This window comes from Amblyraja radiata, chromosome 5 (genome assembly GCF_010909765.2).
Source record: "Amblyraja radiata isolate CabotCenter1 chromosome 5, sAmbRad1.1.pri, whole genome shotgun sequence".
NCBI classification, from domain to species: domain Eukaryota; kingdom Metazoa; phylum Chordata; class Chondrichthyes; order Rajiformes; family Rajidae; genus Amblyraja; species Amblyraja radiata.
The window spans coordinates 102,987,275-103,005,117 of record NC_045960.1 but is presented as its reverse complement, the minus strand read 5'-3'; the positions used below and the strand labels follow the sequence as shown (position 1 = coordinate 103,005,117).

Sequence of the window (17,843 nt, the reverse complement as noted above, 5' to 3'; positions counted from 1 at the left end):
AAATATAGCTATTTAGATCTCTGCCTCCTAGTCCCATTTCCTGCCTTCTCCCCTTAACAGTGGACACCTGTTCTAATCAAGAATTTATCTATCTCTGCCTTAAAAATATCCACTGACTTGGCCTACACAGCTGTCTGTGGCTATTATCTAAATGGTGGCCGATTAGGAAAAGGGGAGATGCAGCGAGACCTGGGTGTCATGGTACACCAGTCATTGAAAGTAGGCATGCAGGTGCAGCAGGCAGTGAAGAAAGCGAATGGTATGTTAGCTTTCATAGCAAAAGGATTTGAGTATAGGAGCAGGGAGGTTCTACTGCAGTTGTACAGGGTCTTGGTGAGACCACACCTGGAGTATTGCGTACAGTTTTGGTCTCCAAATCTGAGGAAGGACATTATTGCCATAGAGGGAGTGCAGAGAAGGTTCACCAGACTGATTTCTGGGATGTCAGTACTGTCTTATGAAGAAGGACTGGATAGACTTGGTTTATACTCTCTAGAATTTAGGAGATTGAGAGGGGATCTTATAGAAACTTACAAAATTCTTAAGGGGTTGGACAGGCTAGATGCAGGAAGATTGTTCCCGATGTTGGGGAAGTCCAGGACAAGGGGTCACAGCTTAAGGATAAGGGGGAAATCCTTTAAAACCGAGATGAGAAAAACTTTTTTCACACAGAGAGTGGTGAATCTCTGGAACTCTCTGCCACAGAGGGTAGTTGAGGCCAGTTCATTGGCTATATTTAAGAGGGAGTTAGATGTGGCCCTTGTGGCTAAGGGGATCAGAGGGTATGGAGAGAAGGCAGGTACGGGATACTGAGTTGGATGATCAGCCATGATCATATTGAATGGCGGTGCAGGCTCGAAGGGCCGAATGGCCTACTCCTGCACCTAATTTCTATGTTTCTATGTTTCTATGAGTTCCACAGATTAACTATCCTCTGACTAATGACGTTTCTCCTCATCTCTTTTCTAAAAGAGCGCCCTTTAATTCTGAGGCTGTGACCTCTGGTCCTAGACTCTCTCACCAGCGGAAACACCCTTTCCTCATCCACTCTATCTATGCCTTTCATTATTCTGTAAGTTTCAACGAGGTCCCTCCTCAACCTTGTAAACTCCAGCGAGTACAGGCCCAGTGCAAACGCTCATCATATGCTAGGCCAGGAACATCAGCTCAACGGTGAGAAATCTCAGCAAGAGCCTGCATGTGGATTCCATTGTTGATGGATTTCGCCGTCTGGATCTGTCAGTGCTGTATCAGGCAGAGCTACTGCCTCATCGCACCAGTGGTCCAGGTTCCATCCTGATGCCCCCACTTGTGTGGGGATTGGCCCGGGTGCTCTGGTTTCCTCCAACATCACAACGGCATACAGTTTTTTTTTAAATTCAATTATTTAAAAAATAATATTACACTACAATAAAACAAACCAGAACCCACCACCATAATACAATACAAATAAATATCTTTAATAAACTACTATACAGCTATCTTACACTCCTTGTCAAGGATGCATTCAACACCCTGCGGAGCCCAGCGGTCCCGGAACTCCCTCAGGGTGCCCGTGGACAGGGCGTATTCACTTTCTAACCGCACCCGGGCACGGACGTAACCCCGGAAAAGGGGCAGGCAGCCGGCTCGGGTAGAGCCCTCCACCACCTGGTGCCATGACTCGCGGATGGCCAGCTTGGCCAGGCCCAGGAGCAACCCAACCAGGACATCTTCAGCCCTACCCTCTCCCCTACGCACAGGGTGTCCAAAGATGAGGATGGTGGGTGAAAGGTGCAGCCAGAATGCAAGAAGCAGCCCCTTTAGGTATTCAAACAGTGGCAGGTTAATCGACCACTGTAAACTATCTCTCCTACAGCTGGGTGGTGGATGAAATGGGGAAGACTGATGGGAGAAAGCATGTGAGAGAGGGTTTAGGCAAGCAAAAACTAATTGACTAATGAGATTGGTGGGATGATCTGAAAGGGAGGCACAGTGGCGCAGCAGTAGTGTTGCTGCCTATACAGCGCCGGAGATCTGGGTTTGATCCTGACTGTGGGTGCTGTCTGTAGTGAGTTTGCATGTTCTCCTCCCATATTCCAAAGACGCACAGGTTTGTAAATTAATTGGTTTGATATGAATGCAAAATTGTCCCTATTGTGTGTAAGGGTAGTGTTATGGGCCTGTCCCACTTACACAACTTTTTCGGCGACTTCTGGCACCCGTCATAGGTCGTTGTAGGTTGCGGAAAATTGTCAACATGTTGAAAATCCAGCAGTTACCAGAAAGACGCTCCGACTCTTTGGGCGACTGAGGAGACTACTCGCGACCATACAGGCGACACCCTGGCGACATGTGGCGGGGTGAAACCTGTACAGTCGTGAGTAGTCGCCCAAAGAGTCATACCTTGTTCTGGTCACCACTGGATTTTCAAAATGTTGAACATTTTCGGCGCCCTGCAATGACCTATGACGGGTGCCGGCAGTCGCCGAAAAAGTTGCGTAAGTGGGACAGTCCCTTTAATGTGCGGGGATCGCTGGTCGGTGCGGCTCGGTGGGCCGAATGGGCCGATTTCCATGCTGGATCTCTAAACTAAAACTAAACTAAACAGGGAGGTTTTACCTTCCGAGCCCCCTCCCCCCCCTCCCCCCCACCCCAGGGAACAAGGGCTGGAGAGGGCTGGGTGTGGAGAGGGACATCGGTTTGCGGGAAGCGACGACTGTAAAGGGGTTTGTGGCCAGTTGCAGCTGGGATCGGAAAATCACATCTTGTGCATATGGACTCAGTGGGCGGTTCTGTGCATACTGGATTGACCAGGGGATTGTGCTTATAAATGTATGGGAATAGTTTAGTTTAGTTTAGTTTAGTTTAGAGATACAACATGCAAACAGGCCCTTTGGCCCACCGAGTCCGCGCTGACCAGTGATCCCTGCACATTAACACTATCCCACATAATTTACATTTATACCAAGCCAATTAACCTAAAAACTTGTACATCTTTGGAGTGTGGGAGTACTAGAAAACCCACGCGGTCACGGGGAGAACGTACAAACTCCGTACAGGCAGCACCCGCAGTCAGGGTGGAACCCGGTCCTCTGCCGCTGCAAGGCAGCAACTATACCGCTGCGCCACCGTGCCGCCTGCAATAAATGTATTTCACTGCACTCTGGCACACATGGCAATAAAGAAACCATGGACTCAATTGGCCAAATGGTCTCCTTTAAGCCACAAAGAAACATGAAACTAATTTTACCTTCCAATGAGCATGTACAGGGTCCAAGATTTCTAGTCATTCCAACACTGCATAAGAAGATCCAGAAAATCTCACCATTATCTAAACCAATATATCTTTTTTTTGTAAGAAACCTGCTGTTGGAAATGTTGTAGTTTAATAATTTCAATTCAATTTGACTAGCTCCTATTTCTGATGTTGATAATTGCAGCGAATTGCTAGCACAGTTGGGGGCAAATGAGTTTGCAACCCACCCATGTTGCTGCTTACTCAAAGACATAGAGGATTGGGGGTGGGGAGGAAGAGGGGGAGGAGATGACTACTTCATATTATTATGACTATGATCTAGATTCGGTCCCCGACACCCCACCGAGGGGCACCAAGAAGTCCCAGACTATACGGTTGTCTGGGAAAGGTGAGGGAAAGATAGATCAGCCATGATAAAATGGCGGAGTAGACTTAAGGTCATAAGTGATAGGAGCAGAATTAAGCCCATCGGCCCATCAAGTCTACTACGCCATTCATTCATGGCTGATCTAACTCTACCTCCAAACCCGATTCTCCTGCCTTCTCCCCATAACCCCTGACACATGTACTAATCAAGAATCTATCTAAGGTACACAAAAATGCTGGAGAAACTCAGCGGGTGCAGCAGCATCTATGGAACGAAGGAAATAAGCAACGTTTCGGGCCGAAACCCTTCTTCAGACGTTTCGGCCCGAAACGTTGCCTATTTCCTTCGCTCCATAGATGCTGCTGCACCCGCTGAGTTTCTCCAGCATTTTTGTGTACCTTCGATTTTCCAGCATCTGCAGTTCCTTCTTGAACAAGGATCTATCTATCTCTGCCTTAAAAATATCCACTGACTTGGGCTCCACAGCAGTCTGTGGCAAAGAATTCCGCAGATTCACCACCCTCTGACTAAAGAAATGGGCAGAGAAATGGCAGATGGAGTTTAATCTGAGCAAGTGCGAGGTGTTGCACAGTGGGATGACAAATGTAGGGGGAGCTGTAGGGTTCATGACATGACCTTTGGCAGCATTGATGTGCAGAGGGACTAAGGGGTTCAGGTCCATAGCATCCTTGAGGGTAGCAGTGCAGATGGATGGAGTGGTGGAGTGGTGGAGTGGGTGTGTGTTATTGATCATTGCCATCATTGATCAGGGCATTGAGTGTACGAGGCAAGATGTCATGATGCAGCTTTGTGGGACTTTGGTTGGACCGCATTTGCAGTGTTGCATGCAGTTCCAGTCGCCCCATTGCAGTCGGGATGTGGAGGCTTTGCATAGGGTTCAGAGGAGGTTTACCAGAATGTGTATGGACATGAGGATAGAGGCGGACACGGTGGCGCAGCGATAGTTGCTGCCTTACAACGAATGCAGCATGGAGACCCCGGTTCGATCCCGACTACGGGTGCTGTCTGTACGGAGTTTGCACGTTCTCCCTGTGACCTGCATGGGTTTTCTCCGAGATCTTCGGTTTCGTCCGACACTCCAACGTCGTACAGGTTTATAGGTTAATAGGCTTGATAAATGTAAAAATTGTCCCCATTGTGTGTAGAATAGTGTTAATGTGCTGGGATCACTGGTCAGGGCGGACCTGGTGGACCAAAAGGCCTGTTTCCACGTTGTATCTCTAAACTAAACTAAACTAAAATGCTGGAGTAACTCAGCGGGTCAGGCAGCACCTCTGGAGAAAAGTAATTGGTGTCGTTTTGGGTTGGAACCCTTCTTCAGACTACTAATAAATAGCAGAGTGATGTCTGGATTAAAGAGACACTTCTTCGGACTGAGAGTCAGGGGAAAGGGATATAGAGAGATATAGAAAGTAAATAGGAAAGTTCAGCTCATCAGCCTCCGAACCAATGCTTTGGAGAATATTGCAGGAGGCATTCATGGGGTGGTGGTTTAAATTAATGTGTCGCTAGGCAACGAAGGTGCATCTCATTGTGAGATATAGCTGCCCTGAAAACGTTAGTGATCAGCAAAATCCACACGAGGTGAGATGATTCATGTTAATGCACCAGCACAGGGTAGTTTATCAGAGCTTCCCTGTAGTTGGAAGGCAGTAGCCGAGCATTACTGGGAAAAAAAGATAGTCATACAGCGTGGAAACAGGCCCTTCAGCCCAACTTGCCCACACTGACCAACATGTCCCAGCTACATTAGTCCAACTTCCCTACATTTGACCCCTATCCCTCTAAACCTCTCCTATCCACGAACCTGTCTTAATGTTTCTTAAACGTTGCGATAGTCCCTGCCTCAACTACCTCCGCCAACAGCTCGTTCCAAACACCCACCACCCTTAGTGTAAAAAAGTGACTCCTCTGGTCTCTATTAAATCTTTCTCCGCTCACTATAAATCTATGTGTAGGTAGGACACTGGATAGTCACAAATGTTGGAGTAACGTTTCGGGTCAGATTCTGAAGGAGGGTCTCAACCCAGAACGTCACCCATTCCTTCTCTCCAGAGATGCCGCCTGTCCCGCTGCATAACTCCAGCATTTTGTGTCTATCTTAGATCTATGTCCTCTGCTTCTCGATTCCCCTTATCTATTCTCTTCATGATTTAATGTTACAGGGGGGAGATAAAAGGGGAGGTTTAGAGGGATATGTGCCAAATACAGGCAAATGGGACGATCTTAACATGGGCATTGATGCGAGCAAAGATGAGTTGGGCAGATTGGGCCTGTTTTCATGTTGGATGGGTCCCTCTCTCTCTCGCTTATCCACACTAATACTCCAGCCTGCTCTGGGTAAAATACTCTGTGCGTTTACCCTATTTATTGTTCTCATGATCTTATACACCTCTACAAGATCACCCCACATCCTCCTGCGCTCCAAGGAGTAAAGTCCTAGCCTGCTCAACCCTTCCCAGTAGCTCAGGCCTGCGAGTCCAGGCGCTGGGCAGGTATCTGGGCAAAACACCTCATAATAATACATTAAATTGGCAAAGATTGTCAGAATCCCTCTTCTCCCCTCTTCCATTGGGCAAAAGGTATAGAAGTGTGAAAACGCACACCACCAGATTCAGGGACAGTTTCTTCCCAGCTGTTATCAGGCAACTGAACCAATCATCAACTAGAGAGCAGTTCTGAACGATTATATACTGTACCTCATTGGAGATCCTCGGACTATCTTTGATTGGACTTTACCGGCTTTACCTTGCACTAAACGTTATTCCGTTATCAAGGGATATGGGGAAAAAGCCGGAACGGGATACTAATTTTGGATGATCAGCCATGATCATATTAAATGGCGGTGCTGGCTCGAAGGGCCGAATGGCCTTCTCTTGCACCTATTATCTATGTCTATGTTTCTATGTATCTGTACACCGTAGGTGGCTCGATTGTAATCATGTGTTGTCTTTCCGCTGACTGGTTAGCATGCAACAAAAGCTTTTCACTGTACCTCATTACACGTGACAATAAACTAAACTAAACTAAACTAAAGGACACTACAGCTTGCAGTACTCCATCTTAGCTGATCAAGGTGCAGCAACACCTTGTGTTTGGTGTTGATTTCCCACAATGGCATGAAATCCACCATTTGCTGGTGGTTTGGCAGAAAACCACTGGCCAGGTGCTCTTCATGGCTCAGCAGATGGCAGACTCTGAGACAATGATTTACAGCACAAAAGTAGGGAGCAGATTCACTGTCGGAACCGATGAATCTGACCTCTTGTAGAAACAAGGAACTGCAGGTGCTGGTTTGCACAGAAGGACACAAAGTGCTGGAGTAACTTAGCCGGTCAGGCAGCATCACTGGAGAACATGGACAGGAGATGTTGCGGGTCAGGACTTGACTTGAAACGTTAACTATCCATGTCCTCCAGGGATGTGTATGAAGGAACTGCAGATGCTGGTTTACACTGAGGATAGACACAAAAAGCTGGAGTAACTCAACCGGTCAGGCAGCATCTCTGGCAAAAAGGAATAGGTGACATTTCAGGTCGTGACCCTTCTTCAGACTGAGAGTCAGGGGAGAGGTATGGAAAGGTATAGAGCCGGTACCGATGACCAAAGAGCCTACAATGGTCCATTGTTGGCTGTGGAGGTGGTGATACTGTGGTGTGTCTGTACGGAATTTGCACATTCTTCCCGTGACATGCGTGGGTTTTCCCCGGGATCTCTGGTTTCCTCCCACAATCCATAGACGTACAGGTTTGTAGGTTAATTGGCTTGGTAAAAATAGTAAGTTGTCTCAAGTGGGTAGGATAGTGTTAGGATCTGGGGGTGACTGCTGGTCTCAGTGAACTGAAGAGCCTGTTTCCATGCTGTATCTCTAAAGTCTAAAGTCCAACTTTGATTATCAGTGGAATCTTAAAACAGTTGTAAGGATTTTGGGACCATGTTCTGTGAAAAGGCCATCAGAGCAGTATCGGGTGGGATGTTTAGTTTAGTTTAGATATACAGCGCGGAAGCAGTCCGCTCGGCCCACCGAGTCTGCACCGACCAGCGATCCCCGCACACTAACACTATCCGACGCACACTAGGGACAATTTACAACAATACGAAGTCAATTAACGTACAAACCTGCACATCTTTAGAGTCGAGTCAAGTCAAGTCACATTTATTTATACAGCACATTTAAAAAACAACACTCATTGGCCAAAGTGCTTTACATTTGTTATAAGAATAGTATAACCAAACAAACTACATACATATATACATATAGCCCTCGCTCAGTGGACGTCAGGAAAGGCTTGGGAGTATAGATACGTTTTTAGTCTTGACTTAAAGGAGTCGATGGAGGGGGCAGTTCTGATGGGAAGGGGGATGCTGTTCCACAGTCTAGGAGCTGCAACCGCAAAGGTGCGGTCGCCCCTAAGCTTATGCCTAGACCGCGGGATATTCAGCATCCCCAAGTCGGCCGATCTGAGGGACCTGGAGGTGGAGTGGTGGGTGAGAAGACTTTTAATGTAGGAGGGGGCAAGCCCATTGAGTGTTGGAGGAAACAGGAGACCTCGGAGAAAACCCACGCAGGTCACGGGGGAGAACATACAAACTCCGTATAGACAGCACCCGTAGTCAGGATGGAACCCGGGTCTCCGACGCTGCAAGGCAGCAACTCTACCACTGCACCACCGTGCCGCCCACTGGGGTGGTAAAAGGGGAAGGTCTCGATATGATATGATACAATAGAACTTTATTTATCCCAGGAGGGAAATTGGTCAATACTTTCGTCTCAAGGTCAATACTAGTTGAGCAGCCGGAATGCTTAGTGTTGTGATGGAAACAGCACATTAATTTCTCATTAAACCCTTCTCAGCGAGCTGTTTAGTAATTATCCATGCTGTGAATTGTTAATTGTTAACTATCACCAATCCTCAATGGTCTAGAAGGTGAATAATTAAAACGGTCAGATCTGGTTAATGAATTGTTTTCAGTCATTTAGAAGGAATGGGATTTTAAATTTAATATTTTTTTCTGACTATCCTTTAAAAAGGAGATGAGGAAGACTTTCTTTCATCAGAGGGATGGCATATCTGTGGAATTCATTGCCACAGAAGGCTGTGGAGGCCAAGTCAGTGGATATTTTTAAGGCAGAGATAGATAGATTCTTAATTAGTACGGGTGTCAGAGGTTATGGGGAGAAGGCAGGAGAATGGAGTTGAGGGGAAAGATAGATCAGTCATAATTTAATGGTGGAGTAGACTTAATGAGCCGAATGGCCTAATTCTGCTCATATGACATGATCTTATGATTTCTATTTTTTCTCCACATTCCTCCTGTTTCAATTTTCTCTTTCTTACCTGTGTTTAAGAAGGAACTGCAGATGCTGGAAAATCGAAAGTCTGAAGAAGGGTTTCGGCCCGAAACGTTGCCTATTTCCTTTGCTCCATAGATGCTGCTTCACCCGCTGAATTTCCCCAGAATTTTTGTGTACCTTCTCTTTCTTACCTGACTGAATTCATTCTCAACCCATGCTCTGGGGGCAGTCTCAGTCCTAGCTGAAGCACATAGTAGAGCCACAGTTTCACTGTTCCACTCACCTGGGTTCAATCCTGACCTTCGGTAACGTCTATGTGGAATTCCCACCTTCTCCCGGTCACCACACCCAAATCCCCAAGATGTGTGGTCAGCAGATTAATTAGTGTCATAGAGAGTCATACAAAATGGAAACAGGCCCTTCAGCCCACAAGCCCACACCGACCAACATGTCCCATCTACGCTAGTCCCATCTGCCTGCATTTGACCCATGTCCATCGAAAGCTGTCATATCCAAACCTGTCCTGTCTAAATGTTTTTTCCAAAAGGTTGTGTTCACATGCCAACCACTCTTTGTGTAAAAAAAGTTGCCCCTCAGGTTCCTATTAAATCTTTCCCCCCTCACCTTAAATCTGTGTCCACTGGTTCTTGATTCCCCTACTCTGGGTGAATGACTGTGCATTTAGCCGATCTACAGTATTCCTCTCTTGATTTTGTGCACCTCGTCCTCCTGCGCTCCAAGGAATAAAGTCTTAGCCTATTCAACCCCTCTCTACAGCTCAGGCCCCTGAGTCCTGGCTACATCTCATACATTGGCCATTGTGAGTTGCCCTTGGAGCAAGCGGGTGGATAAAACTAGTGATGCTGATGGGAATGAAGGGAGAATAAATGGTGCATGACTGGTGTAAATGGGTGCTTGATGGCCAGTGCAGATTTGGTGGGCTGTAGGTCCTGTTTCTATGCATTATGGCTCTACGACCCTATCACTGGTTAAGGAGATGGTAAAGGGCTGCAGGGTGGTGCAGCGGTAGAGTTGGTGCCTTACAGCGCCAGAGACCCGTGTTCGATCCTGACTACGGGTGCTTGCCTGTACGGAGTTTGAGCGTTCTCCCCGTGACCTGCGTAGGTTTTCTCTGGGTGCTCCGGTTTCCTCCCACAATGCAAAGACATACAGGGTTGTAGGTTAATTGGCTTGGTGTAATGGTAAATTGTCCCTGGTGTGTGTTGGATAGCGTTAGCAGGGATTGCTGGTCGGCACGGACTCGGTGGACCGAAGTACCAGTTTCTGCACTGTATCTCTAAACTAAACTAAACTAAAAAGATATGATGTTGTATTGTTGCTCACCAAGGCTACATACATGACAACAACTTTACACGGAAGGTAGCAGGAACCCTTCTAATAATGGTAGTGTCCGTTGAGATGGGCTATTCATAAGGTCATAAGACTGGATAGACTCGGCTTGTACTCGCTAGAATTTAGAAGATTGAGGGGGGATCTTATAGAAACTTACAAATTTCTTAAGGGGTTGGACAGGCTAGATGCAGGAAGATTTTTCCCGATGTTGGGGAAGTCCAGGACAAGAGGTCACAGTTTAAGGATAAAGGAGAAATCTTTTAGGACCGAGATGAGAAAAACATTTTTCACACAGAGAGTGGTGAATCTCTGGAATTCTCTGCCACAGAAAGTAGTAGAGGCCAGTTCATTGGCTATATTTAAGAGGGAGTTAGATGTGGCCCCTGTGGCTAAAGGGATCAGGGGGTATGGAGAGATGGCAGGTACAGGATACTGAGTTGGATGATCAGCCATGATCATATTGAATGGTGGTGCAGGCTCGAAGGGCCGAATGGCCTACTCCTGCACCTATTTTCTATGTTTCTATGTCATAAGGAATAGGAGGAGAATTAGGCCATTCAGCCCATCAAGTCTACTCTGCCATTCAATCATGGCTGATCCATATCTCCCTCCTAACCCCATTCTCCTGCCTTCTCCCCATAAACTCTGACACCTGCATTCCAGGGAATTCAGGACCTTGATGGTTCCTCCTTAGGATTAGCTATATTATTATTATCATATGTACTGAGGTATTTAGTTTAGTTTTGTTAGTTTAGTTTATTGTCATGTATACCGAGGTACAGTGAAAAGCTATTGTTGCATGCTATCCAGTCAGCAGAAAGACAACTCATGATTACAATCGAGTCATTTACAGTGTATAGATACATGATAAGGGAATGCTCAAGATGGAACTGCAGATGCTGGAAGATCGAAGGTAGACAAAAATGCTGGAGAAACTCAGCGGGTGCGGTTGCATCTATGGAGCGAAGGAAATAGGCGACGTTTCGGCCCAAAACCCTTTTTCTGACATGATATGGGAATAACATTGTGTGCAAGGTAAAGCCAGTAAAGTCCGTTCAAGGATAGTCTGATGGTCACCAATGAGGTAGATAGTAGTTCTGGACCGCTCTCTTGTGGTAGGATGATTCATTGGCCTGATATCAGCTGGGAAGAAACTGTCCCTGAATAGCTTTGTTCTGCATGCTATCCAATCAAATCAGATACTACTGTACATGATCACCTTGAAGCCAAACTCGTACGATAGGTAGAGTGAAGGGAAGTGCTGAATATAGTTCTCAGTATTGTAGTGCATCAGGTCCTGAAACAAAGTCCAATGCCCTCAATGAGGTGGAGATGGATCGGACAGTACCGAAGCTTCATAAGTTCATAAATTCATGTTATATGAGCAGAATAAGGCCCAAGGCAATGTGATGCGTAGATGGAGTCAATGGTGGATGGAACGAGCTGCTGCAGGAGGTGGTTGAGGCAGGGACTATTGCAACATTCAAGAAGCATTTAGACAGCTACATGGATGGGACAGGATTGGGGGGATGTGGGTCAAACGCCGGCAAGTGGGACTAGTGTAGATGGGGCATGTTGGTCAGTGTGGGCAAGTTGGGCTGAAGGGCCTGCTTTCAGCTGCATGACTCTATGGCTCCATAACTCTGTCGGAAATGAAGAAATGAAAAGTCAGCTATTCATGTTCCCTAAAGATGCTGCCTGACCCGTTGAGTTACTCTAGCACTTTGTGTCCTATTGTGTATGAGTAGTTTAACCTATGATGAGCATATGTCGCCACTGGGCCTGTGCTCGCTGGAGTTTAGAAGAATGAGGGGGGACCTCATTGAAATGTACTGAATAGTGAAAGGCTTGGATAGAGTGGATGTGGTGAGGATGTTTCCACTAGTGGGAGAGTCTAGGACTAGAGGTTATAGCCTCAAGAATTAAAGGATGCTCTTTTAGGAAGGAGATGAGGAGAAATGTCTTTAGTCAGAGGGTGGTGAATGTGAAATTCTTTGCCACAGAAGGCTGTGGTGGCCTAGTTAGTGAATATTTTTAAGGCAGAGAAAGACAGATTCTTGATTAGCACAGATGTCAGAGGTTATGGGGAGAAGGCAGGAGAATGGGGTTAGAGGGATAGATAGATCAGTCATGATTGAATGGCGGAGTAGACTGGCCTAATTCTACTCCTATTCCTAATGACCTTATTAACACGCATGTTCAGTTCTTTGTTTCCATGTTGCTTCATTGCATTCTGGTCTTATCTGTGGAGAAATGAATAACTTTGCGAGTTTTGCCTTTCAATGCAGGAAGAGGACACTGGGACGAGGAAAGCGTGGTCAGTTCGCCGGACCCCTGCTCTGCCAGCGAGTCGGGCGATAGATACCACAACGAGAGGTACCAGAGCAGCCCGCACGAGCCCAGCAAGATTGAGACTCTAATCCGAGCCACGCAGCAGATGATCAAAGAAGAGGAGAGCCGGCTGCAGATGCGCAAGGCTGCCTCCGAGCAATTGCAGACTATGAACGGCATGGGCAAGGTTCACGCCGCCTGCTTCAACGTGAGCTACCAGCAGCAGCAGATGACCGGTGTGGTGTGTCGTGCCCCACTGGTGACCAACACATCCCCCTGCGATCACCTCCAACAGAGGGAAGGAAAGATCATGAGTTCTCACGAGAGCGAATACCACGGCAGCCCAGTCTCACTGTCCAGAATAAGCAGCCCCCATACTGAGCGGATCTCAAAGGACAATGTTGCCTTGGGTAAGGACTACCTGGCTTCTGACCTGTCCCCTCATCAAACAGGGGGCAACTGCGCATCCTCCCCAAACTATTACTCCACCCACCACCAGCAGTACTTCGATAAGCATGCGTACGCGCTGACTGGCTATGCCTTTGAACACCTGTATGACACCGAAGCCATAAAAAACTACTCTCTGGGCTGCAATGGCAGTCACTTTGACGTGCCCTCTCACTTCCGAATGCAACAGGACCCGACCCACACGCACAAGGGCACTTCAGTTATAATCACCAACGGAAGCTGATGTCTCACTGAGGACAGAGGTCACGGTGGAACGTCGCCAGCAGAGATAAAGCAGCGATTTGAACTTGAAGCAAGCATTGAAGCTGCATTTGTACTCCCAGTGCTAGCATGCGTATAGAAGCACTAAGCTGGGTTTACTGATCCACTCTGTTTGGGATCTGGTTCATACATACTGCTACTCCAGATGCACTGCAGAGCAGTCAAGATTAATCACTGTAAAGGGTGAGGGAACTGGGTGTAATTTGGGGTCGCCTTCCCCTCTGCTTGTCTTAGCAAAATCCTAACTGTGTTCTTTGCCAAGCAGTTTACAATTCTTTGTTTTCAGGCAGAGTACAAAGGAATTCTATCCCTGCTCCAGCCCTGGGCCTAGGGTTCAGTCCGCGCTAAGTAAATGGTTAAATGCGAACCAGGGTATCATTTTTGTTTTGTTTTCATTTCACGACATTTAATGAACAGTTTTTCAAAAATGTCAAAGAAAACTGAGAAACCTGGCAGTGAAGTTAGAGACAAGTGAACAACTTCGATGGTGCATGAGTAACTCCTTAACTTAGCAAAGTGATGGTTGTAGTAAACTGATGGAATAGGTGTTACATTCGGAGAAATAGCCCACAGATAATATGATAATGGTTAGCAGGCTGCTTGCTGGTACCATGATAGAAAATTGTCCTTAAGAACAACAGGAAATAAAGTATAGTCTACTTCACTATACACCACCTCTGAATTTCAGTTCCATTGAGAGAAGTCTGAAGAAGGGTCTCCACCCCGAAACGTCACCCATTCCTTCTCTCCAGAGAAGCTTGCCTGTCCTGCTGTGTTACTCCGGCTTTTTGTGTCTGTCTTCAGTTCCATTGGGTTGAATTGAAATGAGGAACCAGAGCACGTTGCAGCACAGCGGTAGAGCTGCTGCCTCACAGCGCCAGAGACCCGGGTTCGATCCTGACTATGGGCGCTGTCGGTGCGGAGTTTGTATGTTCTCCCTGTGGCCAACGTGGGTTTTCTCCGGGAGCCCCGGTTTCCTCTCACACTCCAAAGACGTGCATGTTTGTCGGTTAATTGGCTTCGGTAAATTGCCCCTAGTGTGTAGGATGCAAGAGTGGGATAACATAGAATAACTAGTGTACGGGTGATGGATGGTCGGTGAGAGCTTGTGCCAAGGCGTTTCCACGCTGTGTCTCTAAAAACAGTTGTTACTCCACATGCACATATAGCACCAGTAACAAGAGATAAATTTCACTGGTATCAATGTGGCAACTGATATGTCACTTATGACCGAACTATTGAATTTAAATTTACTGGAATATGTTGTACTAGCAACGCGGTGCCCAAACAAATAAGAGTTCACATGGATTTGTGAAAATGTCCGTGCATAAAAGATGGCAGCTGAAACCCTAAAATTAAAGCTCATGTTAACAGCGCAGTCTGTTGGCTGTTTGAGGGCTGAAATGAATATCGAGGCTCTGATCACATTTCAGCTGTTTCAAAATGTTTATTTATGAGGCAACATACTTCCCGTTCGCAATTAGAGAAACAAACGCAGCGAAGTAACGGAGCAAATCAAAACGAAGTCCAAGACATGTGGCGCACAGCAGATTTTTATGAGGCATTTGACATGTTTTACAAGACAGTTGCTTTCTTTAGCTGGGCTCCCCTCACATAAAATGTAACCGTTCCCTCAGTCAGAGGAGGAAGCTTCAGAACAACGTGTAAAAACAGATTACACGTGTTTTTAAAGGTTTTTTCTGTTGATGTTGGATGTTCTTGAGATACTGAAACCACCTGCACCAACAAGTCTACTTTCCGCTCCTATTACAAGTGCCTGTCCACATGTATCTACTTCCCACAGGTATACATTCCTACAATCCCAAATATGCACTTGCAAAATTCAACTTCAAAAGGAATTTCATCTCTGCTAAAGTGAAGAGTTACTCCTAGACTTAATCTTCTGCCAGATTTTCTGATGCACATACTCTGCTGTGTGTAAGAAATCCAGTTTGAGACATTTTACAAATTAGTTTGGTTCAGTTTTGTTTATTGTCACGTGTACTGAGGTACAGTGAAAAGCTTTTGTTGCATGCTGACCAGACAGCGGAAAGACAATAGATAATTACAATCGAGCCATTTACAGCGTATAGATACATGATAACGGGATCATAGTTAAAGAAAGAAATGGTGTTGAAGGAGCAAAGATTTAACAATGTGGAGCGATTGTAATATGTGATTGTAGATCTGCTTCTGTGGCTAGCACGCAGATAGTCGCCTGGGTTGGGGGCCATCTTGGAAGCATCAATTATTATTTGCCCTCCATTAAGGAATTGTGGTGAATTGCCAAAACCCCCTCTGTAAGAACATTTGACCAGGAAGCCAAGGTTGCCTGTATTGGCGGGGAATGGAGCTTATTAACTGTTGCTTGGGAATTATACGCTCCAACTTCAGAACTGTTCACTCAGTTTGACATGACAGGAAGCCAGAATGTATTGAAAAGGATGTAAAGACCAACTGGCTTAAAGAAATGTATTTTGTCAGCCAGAATGCTTCGTACCGAATTTTGATCCTCAAGGAAAACTGATTAAGCCATTTACGCTCAAAGTTCAGAGGAGTATTTGGGAGAATTTTAATTATAACAGCAGCACTCCCTCTTACTGCTTGCTGGAAGGGTGGGGGGCACAGCGGCAGAGTTGCTGCCTTACAGTGCCAGAGACTATGGGTGCTTGTCTGTATGGAGTTTGTACGTTCTTCCCATGACCGCGTGGGTTTTCCCTGGGATTTCCAGTTTCCTCCCACACTCCGAAGACATACAGGTTTGCAGGTTAATTGGCTTAGGTAAAAATTGTAAATTGTCCCTAGTGTGTAGCGTGTGGTAGTGTAACGGGGATCGCTGGTCGGCGCGGACTCGGAGGGCCAAACGACCTGTTTCCGCACTGTATCTCTAAACTAAACCAATCTAAACTGAGAAGCTATGTTGAGTTCCTGGCATGAAGGAAACGAGTTGGAACAACCCTCCAATATTCCTTAAAGCAATCAAGAATACGTTCAAGAATATGATGCTTTCCATAAAAAAAGACCCTATTGAATATCTTTATTTGATTTGATTTTTATTTTGCCAGGTTCAACTGATCAGCTACCTCCATGTTTTGGCAGGTTTTCTGCCTTAAACTGTACAGTTGCCGGTTTGTTCCATCATTGTTTTAATAGATGGGACTGTAAATAACTGAGTGCATGAATTATGTGATCACAGCTACGTTCAAAGCCCAGAAAGCTTGACTTATTGACTTGCCTATGATAACAAACGAGGAAAAATAAAACTGGAACTCTGAACTGAAACTGGAACGAGATATATGCGACTAAATTATTCCTCAACCGAGAGAGTTCAACTTCTCACACAATTAATTTCTCTCTGGCTTCAATAACCTAAACAAAGACTTGCTTTAACAGCCCTGTAACGCACGCCGTAGGTCACCAAATACAAGACAAAAGATGACAAGAATCACTTGTCAAGTAACCTGGACCATGTAACGACCCTTAAAGCACTAATCATGTCATTTGGTGTTCTGAACAATATTACAGTTCTATTTATACAGGAGATGGAGGTGATTAAACCTAGATAGATTGAGATCTGCCTTGCTTCCTCTGTCTTGATGTCCTGATTTAGAAAAGCTGGTGATATTCTGTTGGAGATGTTGCTGTTCTGATTAAATTCTGCCTGATCCCCCCCTTTTACAATGTACAGTTGATGGTAGCATTAGAGTACATGTTGATGTGAATACAATTTGTAAAATGGTGCCAAGTTTCTTTTGTGTATTCATATAGAAGACTATGATTTGTATAGTTAATCCCCATGATCCTGTAAAGTGTTTCCTGTTAGATTTATTTATATTGTACATAATTCTGGCATTTGAAGTACATGTGCATAAAATGTATTTATTATGTGAAGAAAGAATGTTTTTGGTTTTAAAATATAGTTACAATTAAAAAGGTTTTTTGTTTCTATGACCCTGTGTTGCCATTGTATGTAACGCTCTGAAGGTTGGGGAAGGAATTAACCACAGAAGTTGAAAACTACATCTTCTGGCAGAACTGAAAGATCACGAGAACTAAAAGATCAAGATGTGCAAAAATCTTGAGAGGAATAGATCAGGTAGATGCACAGAGTCTCTTGCCCAGAGTAGGAGAATCGAGGACCAGAGGGCATAGATATAAGGAGAAGGGGAAAAGATTTAATAGGAATCTGAGGGGGAACTTTTTCACACAAATGGTGGTGGGTGTCTGGATCGAGCTGCCAGAGGAGGAAGTTGAGGCAGGGACTATCACAACTTTTAAGAAACAGTTAGACGGGTACATGGATGGGACAGGTTGGGAGGGATATGGGCCAAATGATTGCGGGTAGGACAAGTATAGCTGGGACATGTTGGTCGTCATGGGCAAGTTGGGCTGAAGGGCCTAATTCCACACTGTATGACTATGATTCTATGACTCTATGAACCGATACAGTCATTATTTTGGAAGGGTAAATGTTATCCTCATTCACATTAATTATGTTGATTGTGGAG

The 17,843-nt window shown here is 45.7% G+C and overlaps 1 protein-coding gene across 2 annotated transcripts in view; it reads left to right on the top strand.

Moving 5' to 3' along the window:
* The window catches only part of sim1 (SIM bHLH transcription factor 1), an 82,302-nt gene extending 68,032 nt beyond the window's left edge, over positions 1 to 14,270 (top strand). For both annotated transcript variants that reach the window (XM_033021913.1, XM_033021912.1), the window contains exon 12: positions 12,564 to 14,270. In XM_033021913.1, the coding sequence (XP_032877804.1) occupies positions 12,564 to 13,297 (734 nt within the window). In that variant the 3' untranslated portion in view covers positions 13,298 to 14,270. The remainder of the gene's footprint in view (positions 1 to 12,563) is intronic.
* The last annotated feature ends 3,573 nt before the right edge of the window (positions 14,271 to 17,843 follow it).